Source organism: Ahaetulla prasina, chromosome 4, assembly GCF_028640845.1.
Source record: "Ahaetulla prasina isolate Xishuangbanna chromosome 4, ASM2864084v1, whole genome shotgun sequence".
NCBI lineage: Eukaryota > Metazoa > Chordata > Lepidosauria > Squamata > Colubridae > Ahaetulla > Ahaetulla prasina.
In genome coordinates, this window is record NC_080542.1 from 4,809,990 (window position 1) to 4,837,417 (window position 27,428).

At 47.5% G+C, this 27,428-nt stretch overlaps 1 protein-coding gene across 2 annotated transcripts; it reads left to right on the top strand.

Moving 5' to 3' along the window:
- Positions 1 to 5,347: 5,347 nt before the first annotated feature.
- NRL (neural retina leucine zipper) lies at positions 5,348 to 14,836 on the top strand. 2 transcript variants are annotated; one of them, XM_058181163.1, is made up of 3 exons: positions 5,348 to 5,461; positions 11,697 to 12,090; positions 13,956 to 14,836. In XM_058181163.1, the coding sequence occupies exons 1-3, from the start codon at positions 5,442 to 5,444 to the stop codon at positions 14,349 to 14,351; spliced, it is 810 nt and encodes a 269-aa protein (XP_058037146.1). In that variant the 5' UTR covers positions 5,348 to 5,441; the 3' UTR covers positions 14,352 to 14,836. The 2 variants fall into 2 exon arrangements, with proteins under 2 accessions (XP_058037146.1, XP_058037147.1); XM_058181164.1 differs by having other exon boundaries at positions 13,971 to 14,836.
- Positions 14,837 to 27,428: the final 12,592 nt, after the last annotated feature.

The following is a 27,428-nucleotide window of genomic DNA, read 5'->3' on the forward strand; positions in this document are numbered from 1 at the left end:
TTTTTCCCCCTTCGCAGCCCCTTTGAAGGGCAGCAAGTTTGAGGCCGGGTGGTAAAAACCGTCGAAAATCCAATTATTAAGCACGGCATGCAGTTCTTGCAAGGCCCCCCTCCCATAAATCATGGATTTTAAGAGGGGGGGAGTCACGCAAGCGATGGTTGAAGCCCTCAGTAGTTCCAAGCTGGAGAATCCTTGTCTATGGCAGCCATAGGTTGCTGCTCTCTGAGCTCGGTGGGTTTTCCGGCAGACGTTTCGTCACCAAACTAGGTAACGCCATCAGTTCGTGGAGGACGTTACCTAGTTGGCTTAATGAAACCTTTGCAAGGAAACCACCAAGCTCAAAGCACCGAAGATCCTGCAGTCGTCCTTCTCATTTCCACAAACCCTACTCCCTTCGAGCACTGATAACGTTCCTTAGCTGGGTCACAAAACGCCTGCAAGGGAACCCAGCGCAGAGAGCACTAAGAACCGCACAGTTGTTTCCTGTTTCCTCCTCCTCCTCCTCCTCTTCCCCCTCCACCTCCTCTCCCTTTTAGCACTGATGATGTTACCTAGTTGGGTCATGAAACATCTACAAGAAAACCACCCAGTTTAGAAAGCATCAAGGACCCCACAGCCCTCCTCCTCCTCCTCCTCCTCTTCTCCTCCTCCTCCTCTTCTTCTTCTTCTTCTCCTCCTCCTCTTCTTCCTCCTCTTCTTCTTCTCCTTCTCTTTCTCCTCCTCCTCCTCCTCCTCCTCCTCCTTCCTCCCCCTCCTCCTCCTCCTCTTCTCCCTTCTAGCACTGATGATGTTCCCTAGTTGGGTCATGAAACCTCTGCGACAAAACCACCCCGCTCAGAGAGCATCAAGGACCCTCAGCCCTCCTCCTCCTCTTCTCCCTCCTCCTCCTCCTGCTCCTCCTCCTCCTCCTCCTGCTCCTGCTCCTCCTCCTCCTCCTCTTCTTCTCCTTCTCCTTCTCCTTCTCCTTCTCCTTCTCCTCTTCCTCTCCTTCTCCTTCTCCTTTCTCCTCCTCCTCCTCCTCTTCTTCTCCTTCTCCTTTCTCCTCCTCCTCCTCCTCTCCCTTCTAGCACTGATGATGTTACCTAGTTGGGTCATGAAACATCTGCAAGTAAAACCACCAAGCTCAGATAGCACCAGATTCTTCAGTCTCCTCCTCTTCCTCTTCCTCCTCCTTCTCCCAAACCCCACTCCCTTCTAGCCCTGATATCATCCCCTAGCTGGGTCATAAAACGTTTGCAAGGAACTCACCCAGCTCCGAGGACAACCTTGTTCAACCCTGAGCCTCAAATATTTCCTTCGGTCAAATCCTACCTCTGACGCCAAAATAGACAGAACCGGGGAAGTGGTTGTGGGGGGCAGACGACCGGGCTTAAAAATTTAATCCACCTAACGTCCCTGCCATGGATCCAGAGGGAGAAATCCACCCCCCCTCCCCGCTCCGTCTGCCCCACTCTTCCCCAGATCCCATTAAAAAGCCTTCCCACCTTGCTAATCCGTCTGTTTATTTGCTAGGGATCAAGGTTTAGAAACGCTCCCCGGCTCGGCTGAGCCGGGAATCCATTAAACGCGGTCTTAGACGTCCAGATCAGGATTAAATCGAGTAAAATATGGGTCACCGAGGTCGGGGAGGCGTTGTGGGGTGGGGTGGGGGAAAGAAAGCTGGGCCAATTAAGCTGAGAATATACCTTAAAGTGATTAACTGAGCCGGGATTTTATTTAAAGACATCTGGTCGAAGGCTGTTAATAATCAGAATATTTTTTTGGGGGGTGTGTGTGTATCGCAGCTTCATAGGAAAATTCCTGCTAAAACGACCATTTCAGACACAACTTTCCTCTCGTACCAATTGCAACCTGGTTTCTGAGTTTATACGGGGCAGGATGGGGTTAAAACCCTTGGAAATTGGATTTAATGGGCCTCTGTTGATTAAATCCAAATAAATCACATTGCAATTTCCTCCCCCCCCCACCTTCTCATTGCTGGCTTTAAAGAGCAGGCTGAAATCCAACAGGTTGAGTTTTGCCTTCGCGGCGTTTCTCTCTTGCTAAACCAAGTCAGGAAAAGCAGAATACAGGTAGTCCTCGATTTACGACCAAAATGTCTGTCGCCGAGCAAGGCGGACGTTCGATGAGTTTGCTCAACGAATCGCGGCAGTCGTTAAGTTAGCCGCACGGTCGTTAAACGAAGCACGGCAATTGTTACGTTTGTCGCGCGGGCGTTAAACGGATCCGCCTTCCCCACTGACAGAAGATCGCAAAAAGCGGGGAGGTGGGGGGAAGGTGTCGCAGGACCCTAAAACGCCGCAACCAGTCCAGCGTCTGAATTTTGATGAGGAGATGCTACGACGGTCGTTAAATGTGAAACGGGTCCTAAGTCACTTTTTTGCCCCCTGTCGGAAAGCTCTTTTAAAAAGCCGTATTAGTTTCCGTCTCCATCCCACAGCCCGCTACTTTTTGGCCTAACTTTCTGGGAACTCAGATCGCCAAGCAGCTAGTCCTCAAGAGAAAATAGGCCCCTGAATATCAGTTTGGGGAAAGACAGAGCTGGGAAGGGGGTCATGGTTTTTTTTTTGTGAAGGGCGGATTTTTCTTGCTTTTCTTTCAATGGGGGGTGGGGGGGCTAAACACCACCTAACTTCCACCTAACTTCCTGGGAACTCAGCTTCCCAAGCAGCTAGTCCTCAAGAGGAAATAAGCCCCTGAATATCAGTTTGGGAAAAGACAGAGCTGGGAAGGGGGTCATGTTTTTTTTTTTTTTTAAGAATGGATTTTTCTTGCTTTTCTTTCAATTGTGGGGGGGGGGGGCTAAACACCACCTAACTGCCACCCAACTTCCTGGGAACTCGATTTGCCAAGCAGCTAGTCCTCAAGAGGAAATAAGCATCCGAATCGCAGTGTGGGGGGAAAATAAGAGCTGGAAAGGGGGTCGTTTTTTAAAAAAATGTTGTGGGGAGTGGATTTTTCTTTCTTTTCTTTCATTTGGGGAGGGGCTAAACACTTCCGGCTAACTTCCTGGGAACTCTGCTCGCCAAGCAGCTAGTCCTCAAGAAGAAATAAACCCCCGAATCGCAGTGTGGGGGAAAGGTAAGAGCTGGAAAGGGGGTCTTTTTAAAAAAAAAAAATGTTGTGGGGAGTGGATTTTTCTTGCTTTTCTTTCATTTGCGGGGCGGGGGGCTAAACACTTCCGGCTAACTTCCTGGGAACTCTGCTCGCCAAGCAGCTAGTCCTCAAGAAGAAATGAGCACCCGAATCGCAGTTTTGAGGCAACGATGGAGCTGGGAAGCGGTGGTGGTGGTTGTGGTGGGGCAGAATGTCGTGGTTTTTTTTTTTAAATTTTTGCGGAGGGTGGATTTTGCTTGCTTTTCTCTCGTTCGGGGGGCTTAACAACCCTGGCCGGGTCAGGTGGGGAGGTCACGCCCGGGGTGGGGTGGGGGGCGAACGGTGGGGTGAGCGGGGATGACAGGCTGATGTCCAACTGAATAGAGGAAGAATCCCTTGTCAGGATGGGTTAGCAACGCTGAGCTGGCCCTTTGTGGCCGTGTGGGGCTGGGTATTAGCGGAGGGGCGGGTTGGGCCCGGGCGCCATGGCAACCCTCCCGCCGGCCTGGGGTCCAAACGAGGGACATCGCTTCTGCCCCATAGAACCCATTTTTTTTCCATTCGGGGTGCCGGTCTGCCCCGGCTTTTTACCCTTTTGCAGGGGAGCGAGTGCGAATTCAGCCTCTCTCTCTCTCTCGACGGACACCAGCATTTGAAGTCATCTTGCAAATGGACTCCGGGTCCCATCGTCCGTCATCCAGCGCTAAATTGCCCCCCCCAATGATGATGATGATAATAATAATAATAATAATAATAATAATAATAATAATAATAATAATAATAATAATAATAATAATTTAATTTTTATATATATATATTTTAATTTATGATATAGAAACGTCGAGCGGTTTGGTTTCTATGCCTTTCTGGGCATGCACAGAGTGCTACCCTGTCCAATTGTGGCTGAAAGGGCAAACAATTTCTGAGCATGTCTAGAGTGCCTCTTTTTTGGGGGGGGGCAGTGGTTGCTCACGATGCAACGCTCAAAAGATCTCGCTCCTGAGCCTGTGCAAAGTGTTTTTTTTTCCTCTTCTTCTTCCATTTGCACAGAAAGTTAATCCTGGGCATATACAGAGTGCCGTTTCCCTACCGAGGGATCTTCTCTGGCTGTTGCTAGATGGATAAATAACTTCTGAGCATGTTTAGAGTGCCTTTTCCCTCACACTCAAAAGATCTAGCTTCTGAACCTGTCCAAAGTGGTTATTTTTTTTTTCTTCCATTCGCCCAGAAAGTTAATTCTGGGCATATACAGAGTGCCGTTTCCCTACTGAGGAATTTTCTCTGGCTGTTGCTATGAGGACAAATAACCTCTGAGCATGTTTAGAGTGCCTTTCCCTCACGCTCAAGAGGAATGTGCCCGTCCAAAATGGTTATTTTTTCCTTCAGCTCCACTTCCCAAATATACAGGTAGCCCTCGACTTGCGACCCCAATGTAGCCCCCAATTTCTCTTGCTAAGCGAAACATCCGCGAAGCCTTCGTTTTTACGACTTTTCTCACCACGGTTGTTAAGTGAATCTCCGCCGGGGTTCCGTTCAGTCAGGCGGTTGTTAAGTGAATCCGTTTCACCCCTCTCCCCCCGTTGGCTTTGCTTGTCGGAAGGTTGCAAAAAACAACCCCGGGAGGAAAACGGCAACCGTCGTAAAAATGTGAATCAGGGGCCACGCGCCTGAATCTGGAGTCACTGCGACGGTCGTTAAGTGTGAAACGAGATCCTAAGGGCCATTGCTGACTTTGGCCGGTCGCTAAACGAATTGTCGTTAAGTCGAGGACGGTCTGTATGGCCGAGGCTGCAAAGTGGGGGGTGTGTGTGTGTGTGTGGAGGGAGAGGTGAGCTTTGCCAGCCGACGCACCCAACTTTGTGCATGCTCAGGAACACCCCGGGCAACGACGATGGGGATGACCTCATCGCTTCCAGGCTGTGCCCTTGGCACCGTGCCTGGGGTGGAGGGAGTGGGTATGGGGGGGTGGGGTGGAAAGGCTGGTCCAAAGCGGCCGGGCCGGGAGCGCTGGGCTTTGTAGTCCCATGCATGGGAGGCTGGGAGAAAAGTGGGGAGGGGGGGGAGGTGAAGCGTGTGATTCCCCCAAAAGAGGAACTAGGGAGCAAGTTAGTGAAAGGGGAGGGGTGGGGTGTGGGGGGGGGGAAATGTTGGCCACGCCTACTCATCTGAATCCCGCCCTCCCCATTGGCTGGCCGCTAATATATGCAGATGAGGTCAGCCTGCCGGCGTTTAAAGGGAACCCCGGGGGCTGCGCTGTGTTCTTTGGGATCCTCACCGACCCCCCCTCCGAAGCGGCTGCGGGAGGAGAAAGGCAGGGCGGTCCGGACCGGACGCTGGCAAGACCCATGGACGACCAAGCAAGCAGGTGGGCTCGTCCTTCGCCTCCCTTCCCCTCCCAAAGAGATCCGGTGCTTTGCAAAGGATCGCTTTGCGTTGCCCGCCCCCCCCCCACGCCCCCGGTTCCTTTTGCAAAAGGATCGCCTTGATTTCTCTCCCGGCTTCTCTTGGCAAAAGGATCGCCTTGATTTCTCTCCCGGCTTCCCTTTGCAAAAGGATCGCCTTGGTTTCCCCCGGTTCTCTTGGCAAAGGGTCGCCTTGATTCCCCACCCCGGCTTCTTTGCAAAGGATCGCTTTGCGTTCCCCCCCCCGGCTTCTCTTGGCAAAGGATCGCCTTGGATTTCCCTCTTCCCCCCGGGTTCCCTTTGCAAAGGATCGCCTTGATTTCCCCCGGCTTCTCTTGGCAAAGGATCGCCTTGCCATTTCTCCGGGTTCTCTTGGCAAAGGATCGCCTTGCGTTTCCACGGGTTTGGGGGATTTGAAAAGGATCCCCTTGCGTTTTCACGGATCGGCAGGATTTGCAAAGGATCACCTTGCGTTTCCCTGGGTTTGGGGGATTTAAAAAGGATTCCCTTGCGTTTTCACGGATCTGGAGGCTTTGCAAAGGATCGCCTTGCATTTCCCCGGGTCTGGGGGATTTGTAAAGGATCGCGTTGCATTTCTCCGGGTCTGTAGGTTTTGCAAAGGATCCCCCTTGCGTTTTCACGGATCGGCAGGATTTGCAAAGGATCACCTTGCGTTTCCTGGGTTTGGGGGATTTAAAAAGGATTCCCTTGCGTTTTCACGGATCTGGAGGCTTTGCAAAGGATCGCCTTGCATTTCCCCGGGTCTGGGGGATTTGTAAAGGATCGCGTTGCATTTCTCCGGGTCTGTAGGTTTTGCAAAGGATCCCCCTTGAGTTTCCCCGGGTTCTCTTTCAAAGGATCGCACTGCGTTTCTCCGGATCTGGGGATTTGCAAAGGATTCCCTTGCGTTTCCTCGAGTCTGGGGGGATTTGAAAATGATCCCCCTGCGTTTCCCCGGATCTGGGGGATTTGCAAAGGATCGCGTTGCGTTTCCCCGGCTCTGTAGATTTTGCAAATGATCCCCCTGCATTTCCCCGGGTTCTCTTTCAAAGGATCGCACTGCGTTTCCTCCGGATCTGTGGGATTTGGCAAAAGGATCGCCTTGCGTTTCCCCGGATTTGGACTTTTTTGGCAAAGGATCCCGGCTTCACTTTGCCAAGGATCGCCTTGCGTTGGGCTGGCTTTCTTGCTCCTCTCCCTTGGAGGCAAGTTTTCCGCCCCGTCCGCTTTCATTTCTTCTTTCTCTCTTCCCCTCCCCGCGATCCTTTCCGGGCCCTCGGGGGCTTTGGATCGGAAGAGCCGGCGGGCGAGCGAGCGAGCGAGCAAACCCCCGCTTTCCTGTGGAAGGATGCGCGCAAGCCGCTGCGCGGCATCCAGAGAGGAGAGTGGGGGGAAGCCTGTGAATTGAGGGGGGGGGTGTTTGAGAAGTGGGGATTTTGGGTTTGGCCCGGTAAAGAAAAAAATCATGTTTTTTTCTCCGATTTGGGGCAAAATTTATTCTCATTTTTAAAGGAATTTTTTCTCAATTTCACAACTTGAAGGGTTGGGGGGGGGGAAAGGACTTCAACTCCCAGAATTCCCCCCATTCTGTCTGTGGGGGGGGGGATTCTGGGAGTTGAAATCCTCTCCCACCCCCCTTTTTTAAAAAAAAAAGTTGTCAAAAGTTGAGAAACTTTGCTTCAGGATATGAGATCCTGGAGAAGGGAGGGGGGGGTCTTCCCTTTATCAGACCCCTCCCTTCCCCTTTAATGCCAATTAGACGCCAAGGGCTTTAGAATTTAGAAGAAGAGCTGGAAGGGACCTCAGAGGTCTTCTAGTCCAGCCCCCTGCTCAAGCAGGAGAACCTATACCAGTGATGGCTAATCTTTTTGTTATTGCGTGCCAGGACTGGTGTGTGTGTGTATGTGTGTGTGTGTCGTATGGACACGTGCCCACACCCGTAATTCTATGTGCCCCACACGCCCCACGCTCCTGGCACACGATGGCACGGTAAGCCCGTTTTTGGTCTCCCCAGCCCCTAGAGCCTTTCTAGGAGTCTGGGGAGGGTGACAATAGCCTTCCCTACCCACCCCCTCCCGGAGGCCGTCCGGAGGCCGAAAAGGGGGTAGTGATGGAGAGGACAGTTTTCGCCCTCCCCAGACTCCTAGAAAGGCTCTGGAGGCTGGGGAGACCAAAACACAGGCCTTCCCCCACCCCCCAGGCCCTCCGGAGTGGTGGAGAAGGTGGTTTTTGCTCTCCCCAGACTCCTAGAAAGGCTCTGGAGGCTGGGGAGACCAAAACACAGGCCTCCCCCAGGCCCTCCGGAGTGGTGGTGAAGGTGGTTTTCGCCCTCCCCAGACTCCTAGAAAGGTTCTGGAGGCTGGGGAGGCCAAAAAAACAGGCCTTCCCCACCCCCACCCCGCGAAGCCCTCCAGAGGCAGGAAACAGCCTGTTTCTCTACTTCTGGTGGGCCCAGAAGGCCCTGGCAAATGCTGAGCTCGTGTGCCAACCTATATGGCTATGCGTGCCATGTAGTAGTAGTAGTTTAGCCAGGAAAAATAAAGAGAAATAATCCGTATTTGCTATCCTATCCTAGCTCAGTTAGGATAGGAAATTCTAGCTTTTTTTTTTTTTTTTTGGGTGTGTGTGTGTTGGTTTTTGCCCCCAGCAATGCTCAAACCAACCCTGCAAGTTTTCCAAAACTTTTTTCCCACCGGTAGCTTTCGATCTGGCTTGGGATAGGCATTGCTGGGTTGCAGAAGCTCGCCAAAGAGAACGGCAACTCGCTTGCGGGCGCTCGTACTTTAATCCAGGCGATTAGAGGCGAATAAAGTGCAAAGCCGTGATTTATTTATTGATTTATTTATTTATTTTTGCACTAGACTAGGGCAACCGATCGGACTTTCCTGGCTGCGTTATCCTGGTTTAACTATGGTTTCAATCTGGATTGTCGGCGCATCACCGCAAAAACCTCCTGTGTCCTTTTGTGTAGGGCGTTGGGTGGCGTATACATTTAATCAACGTTTTAAAAATAAATAAAACTTCTTCTGGATAAAAAAAAAAATTGTTTTTCCCCCACTTAACGATTTATTTCCTGGCGTCTCCGCCCAAGAATATTATTATTCATTATATTATAATGAACATTATAACATTATCAATATTATAATCATATTTATTATTATAAAAACGAGATTACAAATATTATAATATCATCCGTCTAATAAAGGAAGGGAGAAGTGGCAGAAGTTTCCAGCGGAGCTGGATAAGCAAATAGGGTACAGGTTCTCCTCGGCTTACGACCAGAATGGCGCCCCAACATTTCTGCCATTAAGTGAGGCATTTCTGAAGCGAGTTTTCCCCTCCCCCTTTTACGACCTTTCTCGGCACAGTCTTTAAGTGAATCAAGGCAGTACCGGGGGTCGTTCAGTAAATCCGGCTTCTCCGTTGACCTGGCTTTGTCAAAAGGTCACAAAGGCGAGGAGACCGCGTTAGCTTGGGACACCCAGCGACGGTCGTAAACCTGAACTCGTATTGCCAAGCGCCTAAATTTTGATCGCATGACCGTCGGGTGGCTACCAAGGGCGTAAAGGTGAAACACGACCTTCACCCTTGGAAGCTTTCAAGAAGAGTCTGGACTGCCATTTTGTCAGAAATGCTGTAGGGTCTCCTGCTTGGGCGGCGAGGGGGTTGGTCTAGATGACCTACAAGGTCCCTTCCAACTCTGTGCATCTGTAAGTCCCTGTTTTGGGTAAGGACTGTTGTGACTTTGAAGGGTCACTCAGTGAACGGTTGTAAATCGAGGACCAGCTCTATTTGATGCCAAAGATTATTTATTTGCCTATTTATTTATTTCCTGGCAAGTGACCTTTTACTAAATAATACGGGGAGAGGTGGCAGCATTAGAAGTTTTCCGCGGGGCCCGATGAGGTTCGGCGCCCTGAGCAAACGGGCACATACAGTCGTGGCCAAAATTGTGGAAACCCTTTTGGGAAAAGTCTATTTTTGAGGTTGGATGGCTAATAACACCCCTTTTTTGGGGGGAATTTCAAGATAATCCTATTCCACTGCTGGAATGGCCTGGGAATAGCCCACATCTTCACCCAATGGAAAAATCTATGGAGCCCACTAAAGAAACTGGTTATTCAGAAGCGACCCAGCAATAAAACCCAGTTAATCGAAGCCATCATTCCATCTTGGTTTCACATAACAGCTGCAGAACACAAAGACTTGGTTCGCTCCAAGGGAAGATGTTGTCAAGCTATAATTCATGCTCACCAGACTTGAAATCCTAGGCTTAGAAAATTTGGAACTCCGTCGCCTTCGACAAGACCTAAGTTTAACTCACAGAATCATCTATTGTAATGTCCTTCCGGTTAAAGACTACTTCAGCTTTAATTGCAATAATACTAGAGCAACCAATAGATTTAAACTTAATGTCAACCGCTTTAATCTAGATTGCAGAAAATACGACTTCTGTAACAGAATCATCAGTGCTTGGAACATTTTACCTGACTCTGTGGTCTCTTCCCATAATCCCAAAAGCTTTAACCAAAAACTTTCTACTATTGACCTCACCCCATTCCTAAGAGGACCATAAGGGGCGTGCATAAGAGCACAAACGTCCCTACCGTTCCTGTCCTATTGTTTTTCTTTTCTTTTATATATATATATATATATATATATATATATATATATATATATATATATATATATATATATATATATATTTGTTTTCTGAGGTTTTCGCGGGTGTTTGTATGTAGGTCTTCGGTTATTCGAGTTTTCTCCCGCGTAAAATTGGAATATATATATATATATATATATATATATATATATATATATATGCTTATACCGCCTAATATTTACTCATATATGTGTTTATATACTATATAATCTGATACCTACATATATTGTTGTGACAAAATAAATAAATAAATAAATAAAATAAATAAACAACTGAGTTTTAACTGACGTGGGGATCGTTTTTGTATATCTTGTTTTTTTCTACGGTGATCATTTTCGTATGTCTCGTTTTTTCTACGTATTTCACTTTTCTTCTTGATACCGTAACTGCTAGTCTAATAGCAAAACCTCCATCAAAGCGATTGCAAGACGTTTTCGATTAAATTATCTTTTCCGTTGATATATAATTTTATAACACTACTCCCAAAAAAAAAAAAAAGCGGTGTTATTAACTAGATTTAGAAAAGATAACTTTCCCGAAAAGGTTTCCGCAATTTTGACCGCCACTGTATAATTGGATGCAAAGAATATCTTTTTTTTTTATTTTATTTTTGTCACAACAGTATACACAAACATTGTCATAAATAAAACAACATATGTTGAAGAAAATATATATATTCTGCTAAACAAATAATTCCCTCAACACTGTCAGACTATTTACTGAATCTGCACTACTATTAATCGTTTCATAGTTCCCATCACCAATCTCTTTCCACTTATGACTGTATGACTATAACTTGTTGCTGGCAATCCTTATGATTTATATTGATATATTGATCATCAATTGTGTTGTAAATGTTGTACCTTGATGAACGTATCTTTTCTTTTATGTACACTGAGCATATGCACCAAGACAAATTCCTTGTGTGTCCAATCACACTTGGCCAATAAAATTCTATTCTATTCTATTCTATATATATGTATAAGTAAAAAAAATATGCATCAACTATATTAATTTGATATAATGAAGGGAACAATAGGACAGGAACAGTAGGCACTTTTGTGCTCTTATGCACGCCCCTTATAGTCCTCTTAGGAATGGGGTGAGGTCAATAGTAGACAGTTTTTGGTTGAAGATTTTGGGATTTTGAGTAGAGACTATGGAGTCAGGTAATGAGTTCCAGGCATTAACAACTCTGTTACAGAAGTCATATTTTCTGCAATCAAGTTTGAAGCGGTTGACATTAAGCTTGAATCTATTGTTTGCTCTTGTAATATTGCGATTGAAGCTGAAGTAGTCTTTTACCGGAAGGATATTGCAATAGATGATTCTGTGTGTTAAACACAGGTCATGTCATATCGGTAGGTTATTTTCCTTCCTCCCTCCCTCCCTCTCTCCCCCATCCACCCGAGTTAATCCATTAATCCGGATCTGTTCGCCCAGGTGAGAGAGAGAGAGACACACACACACACAGACGCAACCGACTCGCAAACACACACAAAAAAACAACCCCTTATCTCCTTTTCTTCCCGCAGGATGAGCGTCTTACCTGACAGTCCCATCGCTTTGGATTACCTGGACGACTTCGACCTGCTGAAGTTCGAAGTGAAGCAGGAGCTGCCCAGGCCGGGCAGCAGCTCCTCCGTCACTTCCACCCCATGCAGTTCCGTGCCCCCCTCGCCCACCTTCGACAAGGTGGCCGACCCCAAATCCTCTTTGGAAGAGCTGTATTGGATGGCGACGCTCCACCAATCGTTGGCGGCGGCCGCTGGCACCGGTCCGGAGACGCCGATGGTGCCGGGACTGGATGAAGCGGTGGAAGCTTTTTTGGGGGTACCCACGGCGGAAGGGGGTCTTCGAAACAGCGTGACCCCCCAGCTGCAGGGCTTCCTGGGGTCAGCGGAGAGCTTTGGCGCAGAGCAACAACAGGTAAATCCGCCCATAAGAAAAAAAATACAAAACGAAAAACAAAACCAGAGACGTCAAATATCGAATAGAGCTAGTCCTCGATTTACGACCACCGTTTGAGCCCCGATATGTCTCCTGCTCGGTGAGATAGCTAAGCGGGGTTTTGTCTCGTTTTACGACCTTCCTCGCCTCAGGGGTTTAAGCGAAGTGTTGCCTTTAAAGCTAGCCACACGGTTGTTAAAGTGAACCCCGCTTCCTCCTTCGCTTTGCTGGTTCAGGTCGCCAAAGGGCCGTCGTAAATACGAGTCGGTTGCCAGGCGCCCGAGTTTGGCTCACATAACCGTGGGGACGGTCGTTCAGTGTGGGAAAAACGGGCGTATTTATCTGTCGTAAAACGGGGACTATTTGTATTGGAGAATAAGAGCTGCAAGGAAATAGAACGTTCAGTCGAGGTGGGTTTAATTACTCTTGGCAAACAGAATCTTAATTAAGAGTCTCTGAGCATGTGCAAAGAGCCACATTGCTAGAAGCCACAGGCACCCTCCGGAAGGCCTAGCTTTTTGAGCACGCGCAGAGTGCTTTTACCCTGACTACCCAGGGCAGATGGCTCACAAAGCTGTAGTATAAGAAATGAGCGTTTTTAGACCTGGATTGTGAACGTAGCCCTCCCGAGAGGAGATTAGATGTTTCAAGGGGAATAAAAATATTCTTAATTTCTGTGAACTGGAAGGTAACATTAAAGAACCTTGCATATTGGGTGCATGCTTGCTTACGGCTAACCCCCGTAGAGATCGTTTTCTTAATCCAGTTTTCTGGATTTGTGTGACACAAATTCAGTAGCCAGGATTGCATTAAAAAAAAAAAGATGTTGAGAAAAGAAAAGAAAAAAATAAAAACATAAAGGTGAATGGCTGCAGGATTTGGGTATGTCTAGTTTAATGAAAAGAAGGACTAGGGGTGACATGATAGCTGTGTCCCAATATTTTAGGGGTTGCCACAAAGAAGAGGGAGTCAAACTATTCTCCAAAGCACCTGAGGGTAGAACAAGAAGCAATGGGTGGAAACTTATCAAGGAGAGAAGCAACTTAGAACTAAGGAGAAATTTCCTGACAATGAGAACAATTAATCCGTGGAACAACTTGCCTGCAGAAGTTGTGAATGCTCCAACACTGGAAATTTTTAAGAAAATGTTGGAGAGCCATTTGTCTGAAATGATGTAGAGTTTCCTGCCCGGGCAGGGGGTTGGACTAGAAGACCTCCAAGGTCCCTCCCAGCTCTATTGTAATTAAAAAAACAACAACACACGAATATTTTGGTTCGTACTGTATTTATGATGGTTGCAGTGTTCCCGGGGTCATCCGATCCCTTTTTGCGACTTTCTGACAAGCAAAGTCCGTGAGGGAAGCCAGATTCACTTAACAGCCGTGTCACTCACTTAAACAAGTGCGGCGATTCACGTAACAACGGTGGGAAGAAAGGTCGTAAAACGGGGTAAAATTCACTGAACAAATGTTTCACGTAGGAACGGAAACGTTGGCCTTAATTGCGGTCGTAAATGGAAGACTATTTGTGTCTCTATTGCGGTTACCGTGATGGCGAATCTAGGGCATGCGCCTCCCGCCGGCCAGCTGGTTTTTGGGTCTCTACCACATATGCGCAGGGGGGCGGGGGGCATGCATGAGGGCGCTCGCATTGCATTTTGGGAGTTAGCACATTCGCACTCGGCACCAAAAAGGCTAACCATCAGTAGGTTAGGGCTATCCCAAGCTGAGCCTTGGTTATCCATTGGTCCTTTCCCCATCCTCTAGCGTGGTAAATGCCGAACTGTTAGCGTCCCTTTGCTCACCAAATGCGACTTTTGTTTTTCCTCCGCCTACCTGATCCAGCTTCCTCATTTCCAGCTCCCCCGGCTTTCCGACCGCTTCTCCGACGCCCAGCTGGTCTCCATGTCAGTGCGGGACCTCAACCGGCAACTCCGCGGCTTCGGCAAGGACGAGGTGCAGCGGCTGAAGCAGAAACGGCGCACCCTCAAGAACCGCGGCTACGCCCAGTCCTGCCGCTTCAAGCGGGTCCAGCAGCGCCACATCCTGGAGGCCGAGAAATCCCAGCTGGCCCAGCAGCTTGAGTCCCTGAGGGTGGAAGTGGCTCGCTTGGTCCACGAACGAGACATCTACAAAGCCCGGTGTCAGAAGCTGCTGAGCGAGGCGGCCGGGGGGCATTGTGGGGAGGGAGCCAAGCCCCCCGTCGCTCAGGCGCCTTCCATGGTGCAGTTTTTTCTATGAGCCCGCCCTGGACTTCCATTTCCATCAAACTTTGGGAGCTGCACAGGAAATAAACTTGGCGAGAAGTTGCTTCTCCTCTTTAATCCACCAGAGGGGGACGCTGAGCCCAGTTCCCTCCCAGGTAGTCCCTTTTCCCCGCCACCAGATGGCGCGGAAGAGTCTCTCGCCCATCTAGGCAGCTCTACAGGCAGAAATAGCTTTGGGGATTGCAAACAGGGCAGGCTGTTCCTCTCCGAGGGCTCCTGGGAATTGTAGTTTTGCTAAGGCGCTGCCCGGTGGTCCCTCTTCCACCCGAGGAACTACAGCCCCCAGGGTTCCCTGCAACCCGATTCCTCAGTCTAGTGATGTCTACGATACAAATAAGGCTGGTCCTCTTGGGCGTGGTGAGAAATGCACTTGCTGATCATTCCTCTTCCAACGGAAGATAAATAAATAAAAGCCGAAATGGTGCTCTTCCCCGGAGCCAAAACTGGGCCAAAGAGCGGGGGAAAAAAAAGAGATTTAGAAAATTTAGGAATCCTGCTTTGTCCCCCAGTTTTAGGTCCAAAATTTGCAAATGGAGAGAGTTTGCAAACGAAAACGAGGATTCTCAAATTTGCTGAGCAACTGGGAGGCCATATTGGAGCCTGGAAGTTGCCAGGGAAGGACTTGCCCTTGCTCAAAATGGCTGCCGCATTGGTGAAGCCAGCCACGAAATGATTTGTGGGTCCAGGAGCCCCTCAAAAAAACCAGCATTGGTCTGTCAACAACACGCATTACATTTTCCTGTTTGGGTGTGAGAGTTGTGTGTGTGGGAAAAATAAATCAATCTTTGAAGCCACTCCAGCCACATTTGAAGAGGGCAACTCCCGGACTCCCTAGCTAGGAACCCAGAATTCCTAGCGAGGAGCTAAGAATACTGGGAGTTGCGGTCTTTGGCTGGAGGATGGCTGAATTGACAGCGATACTGGGATTGGACAGTCTCGTCCTGGGCCTCTGTGTGTGTGTGTGGGGGGGGGCGGATTTTGGCCAGTGTTGTGGGAAAAGCCAAAAGCGTGTGAAAAAGTGCGACTTGGCAATGTTTGCGTTGCAAAAGGAGACAGCAACGGTCACCCTTTAGAACCTGTCGAATAAAAAATGGAGTACTTTTACAAATGGCCCTTCATGTGGTTTCCTCCACTTCGGCAACATCCAGGGGTGGGATTCAGCTGGTTCGCACCTATTCGGGAGAACCGGTTGTTAACTTTCTTAGCAGTTTGGAGAACTAGTTGTTGGAAGAAATCTTTCCCCCCCCCCACTTTACAGGACTAATCCTGTAAGGAAGGAAAACATTCCGGTGGCATTTCTAGCCTGATTTTTATTGCCCTGCTTACAGAAACTGCCTCTGGTTAACCCTTATTACATTGTAACAGCTAAGACAAAGCACCCATCGATGCGAGTGACGTTGAGTTTTGGCCATGCCCACATGGTCACATGACCACCAAGCCACGCCTACCCAGCTGGTCATTAGGGTAGAGAACCAGTTGTTAAATTATTTGAATCCCACCACTGGCAACATCTGAAGATCAAACTTGGTGAACAAATACCGACTTTTCCCAAATAACCACATTAGGAATATAGAAGTTCTCTCGCTTATTCCAAGAATCCGGAAATCCGCAGGTCAAAAAGTGGGGAAATTCCTAGAAAAATGATGGGACCTCAAAGCCATCTAGGTTTTTCCCCCCAGGAACGCATGTAGTCCTCGACTTAACGACCACAATTATGGCCAACATTTCCATCGCTAAGCAAGACAATGAAGCGAGATTCGCCCCATTGTACGGCCTTTCTTGCCACAGTTCAGTGAATCGCTGTGGTCGTTAAGTGAATCACGCGGTTGTTAAGCGAATCTGGCTCCCCCATTGACTGCCCATCAGAACGCCGCGAAACGTGACCCCTGACACTACAGCTGCATAAATAATCTTTTTAAAAAAAATTAATAGTTATCGGTATATTTTTTTAAAAAAAGCTTCCTCCATTTTACAGCCTTTTGTGTCACGGTTGTTAAGTGAACCACTGGGGTTGTTAAGTGAGTAACCCGGTCGTTAAGTGAATCTGGCTTCCCCATTATCTTCGCTTGTCAAGAAGGTCGCAAAAGTGGATCACATGACACCCCCTCCAGACACTACAACTGCATAAATATCTTTTTAATCTTTCTTTTTTAAAAAAACTAATAGTTATATATATATATATATATAACTACATATATATATGTAGGTCTTTGGTTGTTCGGGTTTTCTCCCGTGTAAAATTGGAAATGTCTTGGCAACGTTTCGACGAAGTCTCATTCGTCATCTTCAGGCTTCAGCTTCGTGCTTCTGGGGGCAATGCACAAAGCTGAAGCCTGAAGATGACGGATGAGACTTCGTCGAAACGTTGCCCAGGCATTTCCAATTTTACACGGAGAAAACCCAACAAGCAAAGACCTACATACAAACACCGTGAAAACCTCAGAAAACAAATATATATATATATATATATATATATATATATATATATATATATATATATATATATATATATATATATATATATATTTTAAAAAAGCGGTCCCTCATTTTACAACCTTTCATGTCACAGTTGTTAAATGAATCATACAGTCATTAAGAGTTAAAAAAGCCCTTGGAAGGCCCATCGCCACAAAATGCACGTATTCACCCACCTCTCCTTACATTCCTTCCTCACAGTTGTACAACCTCACTCCGCTAGAACCCGCAAATTGTTAAAATACCTTATTTCCCCCAAAATAAGACCCAACCAGAAAATTAAGGCCTAGCGTGCTTTTTCAGGATGCTCGTAATATAAGCCCTACCCCCAAAATAAGCCCCAGTTAAGATTGTCAGCCAGGTGGACGGATTTAGTACCGTATTTCCCCCAAAATAATATTGTTGCCCACTGATTCTACTACACAACAGGAATGTTCAATGTGGTCCTTGCTTAGCGGCGGCTTCGTTTAGCGAACGTTTGCAATTGGGACCGAAATGAAAAAAAAAAAAAACTTTACGACCAGCTATATGTGACCTCGGCAGGTTTGCAAAGCGAAGGAAAGCTAAAGTAAGATCATCAGCGCAGCTGTGATTTCACTCAGTGACGCATTTACTTAACAACCGAGTTCTTGGCCCCCATCGTGGCGACTAAACGAAAACTAAATCTTCTACAAGTGGGGTTACAGGTGGTCCTCGATTTAACGACCAAAAATTGAGCCCAAAATTTCTGCTGCTAAGCAAGACCGTTGTTAAATGAGTTTTTGTCTCATTTTATGACCTTTTGTTGGCACAGTTGTTAAGTGAATCGCTGCGGTTGTTGAGTTAGCAAGACGACCGCAACTGAGCCCCAAATTTCTGTTATTAAGTGAGAGGTTGGTAAAAGTGAATTCGGCCCCATTTTACAACCTTTCTTGCTACAGTTGTTAAGTGAATCACTACAGTTATTAAGTTCGTCGCGCGGTTGTTAAGTGAATCCGGCTTCCCCATGGACTACGCTTGTCCGAAGGTTTGCAAAAGGGGATCGCGTGAGCCCTGGGACGCTGCGACCGTCATAAATATGAACGAGTTGCCAAGTGTCTGAAAAACGGTCATAAGTCACTTTTTTCCAGGACCGTTGTAACTTTTTTTTTTAAAGGGTAGAAGTCAGAAAATCAAAAATACTTGCAAACCAATAATTGTTCCTCACACTCGTTCCGCCTGCTTTTCGTATCCACAAAAAGAAATCAATTGCTAGCAGAAGTGGACACCTTCCTCTTTTCCTGCTTTTTCAGGAGCGCAGAGAATACTGGAGATTGGGGGAGGGGTAAATAAGGGGATTCGATTACAAAATTACAAAAACAAAGCCCCTAGGAGAATCTACCCAATTCCTCCCCCTTGCTCTGTCTCTCTCTTTCAACCAGAGAGAGAAATGAAGCCGGGATCAGTTGTTAAATCCGGCTTTTACCATATTCAATGCGGAGTGCCGTAAATTAGCACCCAGCGAGAAAGGTGGCGCCACCCAGAAGCCCAGGACCGTTGTAACTTTGAACGGTCACTAAACGAATGGTTAGAGGTCGATCACGACAGGTGGTCCTTGATTTACAATGATTCGTTTAGTGACCAAAGTTGCTTACGCACCAAAAGACGTGATTTATGACGGTTTTTCACACAACCGTTGTGTGCATCCCCAAGGCACATACTTATGACGGTCGCAGTGTCCTGGGGTTATGTGATTACTTTTTGTGACCTGACGATGGGAAAACCAGGTTCACTTAACAACAGTGATTCGCTTAACAACCTTAGCAAGAGAGATCGTAAAGTGAGGCAGAGCTCACTTTACAAATGTCTTGCTTAACAGCAGAAATTTGGGGCTCAATCGCGGTCCTGTTGCTAACTCAACAACCGCAACAATTCACTTCGCCATTGTGGCACGAAAGGTCGAAGAATGGGGCAGAAGTCACTTTACAGGGGTCTCACTTAGCAACAGAAATGTTGGGGCTCGCTGGCGGTCGTAAGTCGAGGACCAGCTGTATTTTAAAATTTTTCTTGTTCCTTCTTTCAGTCTTTCCCAAGTCAAAACTTGGAACAGTTTCCAGCTTGCTGGGCAGAAGCAGAGCTTCTTCCCCTAAGTATGGATTTTTTAAATAATGAAACGTTCCTTTTCTAACCCAAAAACCCCCTCAAAGCATCATTGTAAGTAATTTATGTGCTGGTTTTTGCGGAGTGAAATGGGCACATTTTAAATCTGCTTACAGTCCAAAAGTTTTAGCTGGCGGATCTTGTCTGGGCTGGAAGCGAAGTCTTTTATTGTGGTTTATTTCTTTTAGAAACAATTCATTTGGCCGCCCACCGCACAACAGGAAAGGAATCGATGAGACAAACAGATAAGACGAACCGTTTTGTTAAAATCCGACAAGTGAAAACCTTAGAAAATGGAACAATCGATCAAGCTCTGAAAAATAAATTCCCCTATTCATTAGAACAGATTCACGGCGAAAAAATAAATAAATACAGGGCCTGCCCTCTTATTTGGATGGGGGACCACTCAGAAATCTTATGATTGCGAGCCAGGTTGGCAATTTAGGAAGACAATCGTTGCAAACTTGTTTCCTGGGGCAGGGACCAAGAAAACCTCATGGATAAATCCATGGAAACATCTGGAGGATGCTATAATCCAGTCCTCAACCTACAACCGTACGCTTAGCATCCGTGCAAAGTTACAAGGGCAATGAGAAATGACTGCGTTTCATATGTCGGTCATAGTATCTGTATGGCAGGGGTGATATTCACTTACTTTCAACTTGCACATACGTGCTAGTCGTTCCCGACCCTAGGGGGCGGTGCTCATCTCCGTTTCAAAGCCGAAGAGCCAGCGCTGTCCGAAGACGTCTCCGTGGTCATGTGGCCGGCATGACTCAACGCTAAAGGTGCACGGAACGCTCTTCCCTTCCCACCAAAGGTGGTCCCTGTTTTTCTACTTGCATTTTTTACGTGCTTTCAAACTGCTAGGTTTGCAGAAGCTGGGACAAGTCACGGGAGCTCACCCCGTAACACGGCAGCACCAGGGATTCGAACCGCAGAACTGTCAACCTTTCGATCGACAAGCTCAGCGTCCTAGCCCCTTGAGCCACCGCATCCTACTTTCAATTACTGGTTCCCAAATGTGAGCCCATGCGCATACTTCACTCACACGCACCCTGTCCACACATTTCCCGTCCGTCCATACATGCGCATTGCTGGTTGCGCACCTTCCGCGCATGTGCCCGGCCTCAAAAACGTGCCTAAATAGGATAGCATAGCTGGGGGAGCGGGTGGGTGGGGCCACCGCGATTTCCACTGCCGGTTCAGGTGAACCGGTTGGAACCGACTGACTAGCACCTCTGCCGTATGGTCATGTGATCAAAATTCAGGCGCTTGGAAACTGGGGACGTATTTATTTATAACGGTCATAATGTCTCTGGGATCATTTGATCTCCATTTGCAACAATGAGTGAAGTTGGATTCATTTTAACCGCCGCACGGCTCCCTTAAAAACTGCAGTGATTCACTTAACAACGAATGGCAACGCGGGTTGTAAAATGGAGCAGGACTCGTTTAACAACTGCCTCATTTAGCAACGCCGGGCTCAATTGGGGTCGTAGCTGCAGGCCTACCTGTATTGAGAGTCAAACTGTAAGCCCGCGGATCTCGCGAGCATCTGAAAATGTTGTTTATTGCTAAGAAAACCTCCAAGACTTTTGCCTTTTGCACTAGCAATCTGATCTGGCTCAAATCCAGCGTAGGAAAAATAGGACTTAAATGGGGTTTAAGAGCCGCAGCAGGCTCAAAGTTCAACTGCCATGAACATACGCCTGACCTTGGACGAGGCACAAGAGAGAGAACTGGGTTGGTTTTTTTATTTCATTTTATTTTTTTGTTATCAGTGTCATGGAATATTATTATAATCTGAGATGCCCGAGGGAGGGAGCAGATAAAGATTGCAAAATCCCCACCGAAGGTTTCCTACGGATGAATCATTCCCTTCCGTTAACCGCCCCGAGACGCAAAGTCCAAAGTTGGCCGAACTTTTGAAAGAAATTGTTCTCTCTAAAGTCCTTGGAATAAATAACTTGCTTTCACCAGAGTTGGGCTCGGCCTCTTGTCGAACGCCGGAGTCGTTCAGAGACGGACGGATCGACGTGAAGTTATTTTTCCAATGTGCGGCTTTGTTTTCCCGCCGTGCCTGTAGGGCAATGATAGTAACCTTTTTGGTGCTGAGTGCCCAAAGTGCGTGGGCGGGCGCAAGTGTGCGTGCCCGAACCCCCAAAAATGCAATGCCAGTACCCCCATGCATGCACCCCGCCCTCGCGCATCCACGCGCATCCCTGCACTTCCACGTGTGTCCCCAGTGCATGTATCCCCACGCATGTGCTTAGCCCCCCCCGCCCTGTTTTGGCTTCCAGGTTGGTGCAAGAGGTTTTCCAGGCCCAAAACAAGAGTGCAGCGGGGCCGCAGGCTCCATTTTGGGCCTAGAAAGCCTCTTGCACCAACTTGGAAGCCAAAACGGGGAGCGGGGGCACAGCACGAGGCCCCTGTACATTTGCCCTACCTCCCCCCACATATACGCGCATGTGCCCCGCATGCGCCCCACTGCCATGCAAGCGGGGAAGGGATCCGACAACCAGCTGGCCGGCGGGAGGGTCACGCGCATGCAAAGTGGAGCTAGGCTGGGCCGATGACTGGCATGCCTGAAAGAAATTGGAAGCGGAGAAATTGATTTTAAAACAAAGATAGAGGCCGTCCTTGACTTACGACCGCAAATGGAGCCCCATGTTTCTGTGGCTAAGGGACTTTCCCCCCATTTTACGCCCTTTCTCGCCGCCTAAGCGAATCGCTTCCGTTGTTCCGTGGGGAACGCGGTCGTTACGCGAATCTGGCAAGTGACCAGCGGCACAGCTTTCCTTCAGAAATTGTAGATGCTTCATCGCTGGAGGTTTTCTCTTAACATATTAAGAATGGGAAGGGACCTTGGAGGTCTTCTAGTCCCACCCCCTGCTGAAGCAGGAAACTATATACTATTTCAGACAAATGGCTATCCAACATTTTCTTAAAAATCTCCAGTGTTGGAGCATTCACAACTTCTGCAGGCAAGTCGTTCCATTTATTGATTGTTCTAATTGTCAGGAAATTTCTCCATAGTTCTAAGTTGCTTCTCTCCTTGATGAGTTTCCACCCATTGCTTCTTGTCCTACCGTCGGGTGCTTTGGAGAATAGTTTGACTCCCTCTTCTTTGGGGCAGCCCCTGAGATATTGTAAGACTGCTATCATGTCTCCCCTAGTCCTTCTTTTCATCAAACTAGACATACCCAGCTCCTACAACCGTTCTTCGTATGTTTTAGCCTCCAGTCTCCTAATCATCTTTGTTGCTCTTCTCTGCACTCTTTCTAGAGTCTCAGCGTTTTTAGTTGTCCCACAACAAGCTGGCCATGGTCATGGAGACTTGGCAAAGATGAGGCGGCTATAGCGAGTTAGTGAGTTGTCCCATTCTGGTCTGTTTGTAGCCTTCGGTTGTGCAATAGGGCAACAATTTTTAAATCAGGCTAGCTCAGTTCTGTTCACTTACAGAATGCATGCAAAATCCAGGGCCCATTACCCGCTAGTCCTTGACTTACAACCAATTGTGTTTGTGACATTCTGGCTAAAACGAATATCCAAACTAACTTCAGCCCCCTGAGCTACAAATATTCGCCTTTGTTTGGCAAACTAACCCGTGTAGAGCACAGATGTGATTACTCGTAAGTCCTTGACTTAGAAACACTTATTTAGCGACCATCCAAAGTTATGCCTCTGGTGGCTCAGACTGGTAAGACAGTCTGTTATTAACCCAGCTGCTTGCAATTACTGCAGGTTCTAGTCCCACGGGGCCCAAGGTTGACTCAGCCTTCCATCCTATATAAGGTAGGTAAAATGAGGGCCCAGATTGTTCGGGGGGGGGGGGACACACAATAAAGTTGACTTTGTATATAAATATACAAATAGAATGAGACTATTGCCTTACACAATGTAAGCCGCCCTGAGTCTTCGGAGAAGGGCGGGATATAAATGTAAATAAATAAATAAATAAATAAATAAATAAATTATGAAGGCACTGAAAAAAAGTGACCGAGGACTGTTTTTCACACTTACGACCATTGCGGGTCACGTAATCCAAATTCAGACGCTGACAGCTCAGCAACCAGTTCGTACTTATGACCGTTGCCGTTTCCCAAGGTCACGAGATCCGCTTTGTTGACCTATGGACGAGCAAAGAACAAGGAGGCAGCCCCGATTCACTTAATAACCGTGTCGCTCCCTTAACAACTGCAGTGATTCACTTAACAGCAGAGGTGGTAAGATGAGGCAGACAAAACTCACCTCACAAATGTCAAGAATGACAGACATTTGGGGCTCCTCCCTTGTCGTCGTAAGTCGAGGACTGCCTGCCCTTTATCCTCAAGGAAACCCCCGTTTAGCATAAATTTGAATACTTGGGTTTTGTCTCAGTGGAATTCAGCCGGTTCGGATCGGTTCACACGAACCGGTTGTGACGACCTGCGGGCCCTGGCGCTATGCCGTCCTATTTATCCATGTTTTCTAAGCCGCGCGCCTGCGTGCAAGCCACACACGCGATCAAAGCACACGCATGGAAGGCGCACGCTCACATTTTTGGGTTGCGGCGATACGGTGGTAACATTATTCGGGACCCACCTCTGTTTTGTCTCTAAAGTCAACACAAGGGGGCAGCAACGTACAAGCAAATCCCTTAACAAGCAAGAGTCTGCAAGGACAATCAAAAAGAGACATTTCTGTGAAATCAAGAAAGCTTTTTTTTGTTTTCAATCCCAGGGGCCCAAACGCTTCTCGGTTGACGGAGGAAGACGTGAGCGATGGGATACCTAGAACAACGATGGAGAAAGTGAGTCGTATGACAACGGGCTGGCTGAGCATTGATTGATTAATTAGATAATTATCCCATCTTTATTACTTTATAAATAACTCACGAGAAACCTATACAACAACCTTGTGAGGTGGGTTGGGCTGCGAGGGACGGAATGGGCCAAAGTTGTGCTTAGCTGGGACTAGAACTCACCGTCTCCTGGTGATTGGCCCAAAGTCACCCAGCTTTTGTGCCTAAGGCGAGACTAGAATTCACTGTCTCCTGGTGACTGGCACAAAGGCACCCAGCTGGCTTTCACAGCTAAGGTGGAACTAGAATTCACTGTCCCCTGGTGATTAATCCAAAGTCACCCATCTGGCTTTGATGCCTAAGGCAGGACTAGAACTCACTGTCTCCTGGTGATTGGCCAAAAGTCACCCAACTGACTTTTGTGCCTAAGCGGAGACTAGAACTCACCGTCTCCTAATGACTGATCCAAAGTCACCCAGCCAACTTTTGTGCCTGTGACAGGACTAGAACTCACCATCTCCTGGTGATTGGCCTCAAGTCACCCAGTCAATTTTTGGGCCTAAGGCAGGACTAGAATTCCCTGTCTCCTGGCGATTGCCCCAAAGCCACTCAGCAGCTTTCATGCCTAAGGCGGAATGAGAATTCACCGTCTCCTAGTGATTGGCCCCAAGTCACCCAATCAATTTTTGGGCCTAAGGCAGGACTAGAACTCCCTGCGATGATTCACTTAATAACCGAGGCAAGAAAGGCCGTAAAATGGAGCAAAATTCACGTAATAAGTGTCTATCTTAACAACAGAAATGTTCGGCTCAATTATGGTCGTACGTCACGGTCCACCTATAGTTTTTGACTTCAGTGGGGGGCTTCACATAATTTAACAACCGGTTCGCCCATCACCGAAAACGTGAGTGCGTGCGCACCATCCGCACATGTGCGCGGCCTTCTGTGCATGTGCTTTGCTCTCACGTGTGGCTTGCACGCATGCGCGCGGCTTAGAAAACGTGGCTAACTAGGACGGTATAGCAGCTGGGCGGGTGAGTGGGCCTGCAGGTCGCTACTATCGGTTCGCTCGAACCGGTGCGAACCAGCTGAATCCCACCACTGCTTGGCTTACAACCATTCATTTACCGACTGTTCAAAGTTACAGGGGCACTAAAAGAAAGTGACTTATTAGGACCCTTTTTCACACTTACGACCGTTGTAGCCTCCCCGTGGTCGCGTGATTTTCATATGGGTGCTTGACTCACATTTATGACTGTCACAGCGTCCCAGAGTCGTGTCTCATCTCCTTTGGAGACCTACTGACAAACAATGTCGATGGGGAAACTGGATTCGCTTAACAACCGTATGACTCATTTAAGAACTGCGGGGATTCACTTAACAAACGTGACACGAAAAGTCGTAAAATCGGGCCAATTCACCTCAGCAATGTCTCGCTTCGCTCTGCAAAAATTGTCATGCGCCCTAAAACTTGAATTTTTGCAGCATTTCCTCACAATGGAAATTGGACAATCCTCTTCCTCATCCTAATCTTTCTTTCTTTCTTTCTTTCTTTCTTTCTTTCTTTCTTTCTTTCTTTCTTTCTTTCTTTCTTTCTTTCTTTCTTTCTTTCTGTCTTTCTCCTTTCTTTCTTTTCTTTCTCTCCCTTTCTCCTTCCCTCCCTCCCTTCCCTCCCCCTTCCTCCCTCTTTCTTTCTCTTTCTTTCCTTTCTCTCTCTCTGTCTCTCTCCCTCCGTCTCTTGCTCGCTCCCCCTCGCTCCCCCTCCCTCCTTTCTTTCTTTTCTTCCTTCCTTCCTTCTTCTTCCTTCCTTCCTTCCTTCCTTCCTTCCTTCTTTCTCTCTCTCTCTCTCTCTTTTTTTCTTTCTTTCTTTCTTTCTCCCTCCCTCCCCTCCCCTTCCCCCTTTCTTTCTCTTTCTTTCCTTCTTTCTCGCTCTCTGTTTCTTTCTCCCTCGGTCCCTCGCTCCCTCCATCGCTCCCCTCCCCCTCCCTCCCTCCTTCTTTCTCTCTCTCTCTCTTTCTTTTTTCTCTCTTCTTTCTTTCTTTATCTCTCTTCTTTCTTTCTTTCTTTCTCTCTGTCTCTTTCTTTCTCCTTCCTTCCCTTCCCTCCCTCCCTCTTCCCTCCCTCATTTAGCAACATTGTGGTCGTATATTGAGGACTAGCTCAATCTCTTCACACAGGGAAGAGATACTTAGGGTCCCACCCTTATTAGATATCCCAGGGACACGGGTTCAAGAGAGACCTTCTCAGGGTTGGTGCCAGGCTCCAGAGATATGACTGGAAGGCAGCCCCCTGTCTCTCAGCCGTCCATAAGGCTGATACGGCCATCTTGTTTGGACAAATGCACCTGGCTGTGGCTAATGGGAGATGGAGTTCTTAGATGACCCAGAGGGGCGGGTGCCATTATGGCGATGCATTGAATTTTGATACAGTACCTACATAAAAGCGTTTTATCGATTTAATTGATTTTAAACCTCACCCGCTGCCAAGAAAGCCGCAGCTTTTAAAAGTACGTGGGGGAAAAAAATAAGCCAAGAAATAAAGAAACAAAGATTTATTTCTCTCCAAGGTTCAAAACTATGAGGTAAAAAACCCTACAAAAATGACATTTGGTCAAAATTTTGCTATTTCTCTTCCTCGAAAAAGATTATTCTGGCTCGGAATACTGTTCCTTGATCTATAAATGTTTTATGTACTAATTTTTCTTTTTTGTGTGTGATTGGTGTCTTTTTGAATTATATATATATATATATATATATATATGTTTTCTGAGGTTTTCACTGGGAGCTCCCAGATTGCTCCCAGAAGCACGAAGCTGAAGCCTGAAGATGACGAATGAGACTTCGTCGAAACGTCGCCAAGACACTTCTAATTTTACACGGGAGAAAACCCGAACAACCAAAGACCTACATATATATATATATATATATATATATATATATATATGTATGTATGTATGTATGTATATATATATATATATATGTATGTATGTATGTATGTATGTATGTATGTATGTATGTATGTATATACATATATGTTTTCTGAGGTTTTCACGGGTGTTTGTATATAGGTCTTTGGTTGTTGGGTTTTCTCCGTGTAAAATTGGAAGTGTCTTGGCGACGTTTGACGAAGTCTCATTCGTCATCTTCAGGCTTCAGCTTCGTGCTTCTGGGAGCAATGTGTGATCGCAGCTGTTTCTTCCTTTTAACTGCTAGTGGGGTTTGAACTGATTGGGTGGGAGCTTGGCTGTGCTCTGATTGGATGGGGTTTTCTGTGCTCTGATTGGCTGGGGTGTGTCCTGTGTTGGTGGGGCTTGGTTGTGCTCAGTCTGGTCTGTGCTGCAGGGGATTTGAGCTGGTGAGCTGCATAGCTGTTGTTTGGCTTTGTGGTGCTACATCTTCATAGTGGGTGTCAGTCTGCTGCATGAATGGATTGGAGGGTTTGAAATGGCTAATGTTGCAGCTGCGGTCTGGCTTCTGGTCCTTGGTCGTGCTTCATGATCAGTGTGGGTTTGGGTCTGCTTTCTGGGTGGATGTGCGGTGGTGACATCCTGTGTGGACCTTGTGAGTGTGGGTCTGGTGTCATTCCTCGTGTTAGGGACTCGTTTGTCAATAAGGGCGGGTTTCCAAATGGCTGGTAGGCGGGAGGTGTCATCTCGTTTGTTCATGCTGTGTG

Excerpts from the sequence above, each read along its gene's own strand:
- NRL (XM_058181163.1), top strand. The coding sequence starts at position 5,442 with ATGGACGACCAAGCAAGCAG. Across the intron at positions 5,462-11,696 it reads ATGGACGACCAAGCAAGCAG|GATGAGCGTCTTACCTGACA; the intron begins GTGGGCTCGTCC and ends TTCTTCCCGCAG. Across the intron at positions 12,091-13,955 it reads TTGGCGCAGAGCAACAACAG|CTTCCTCATTTCCAGCTCCC; the intron begins GTAAATCCGCCC and ends TACCTGATCCAG.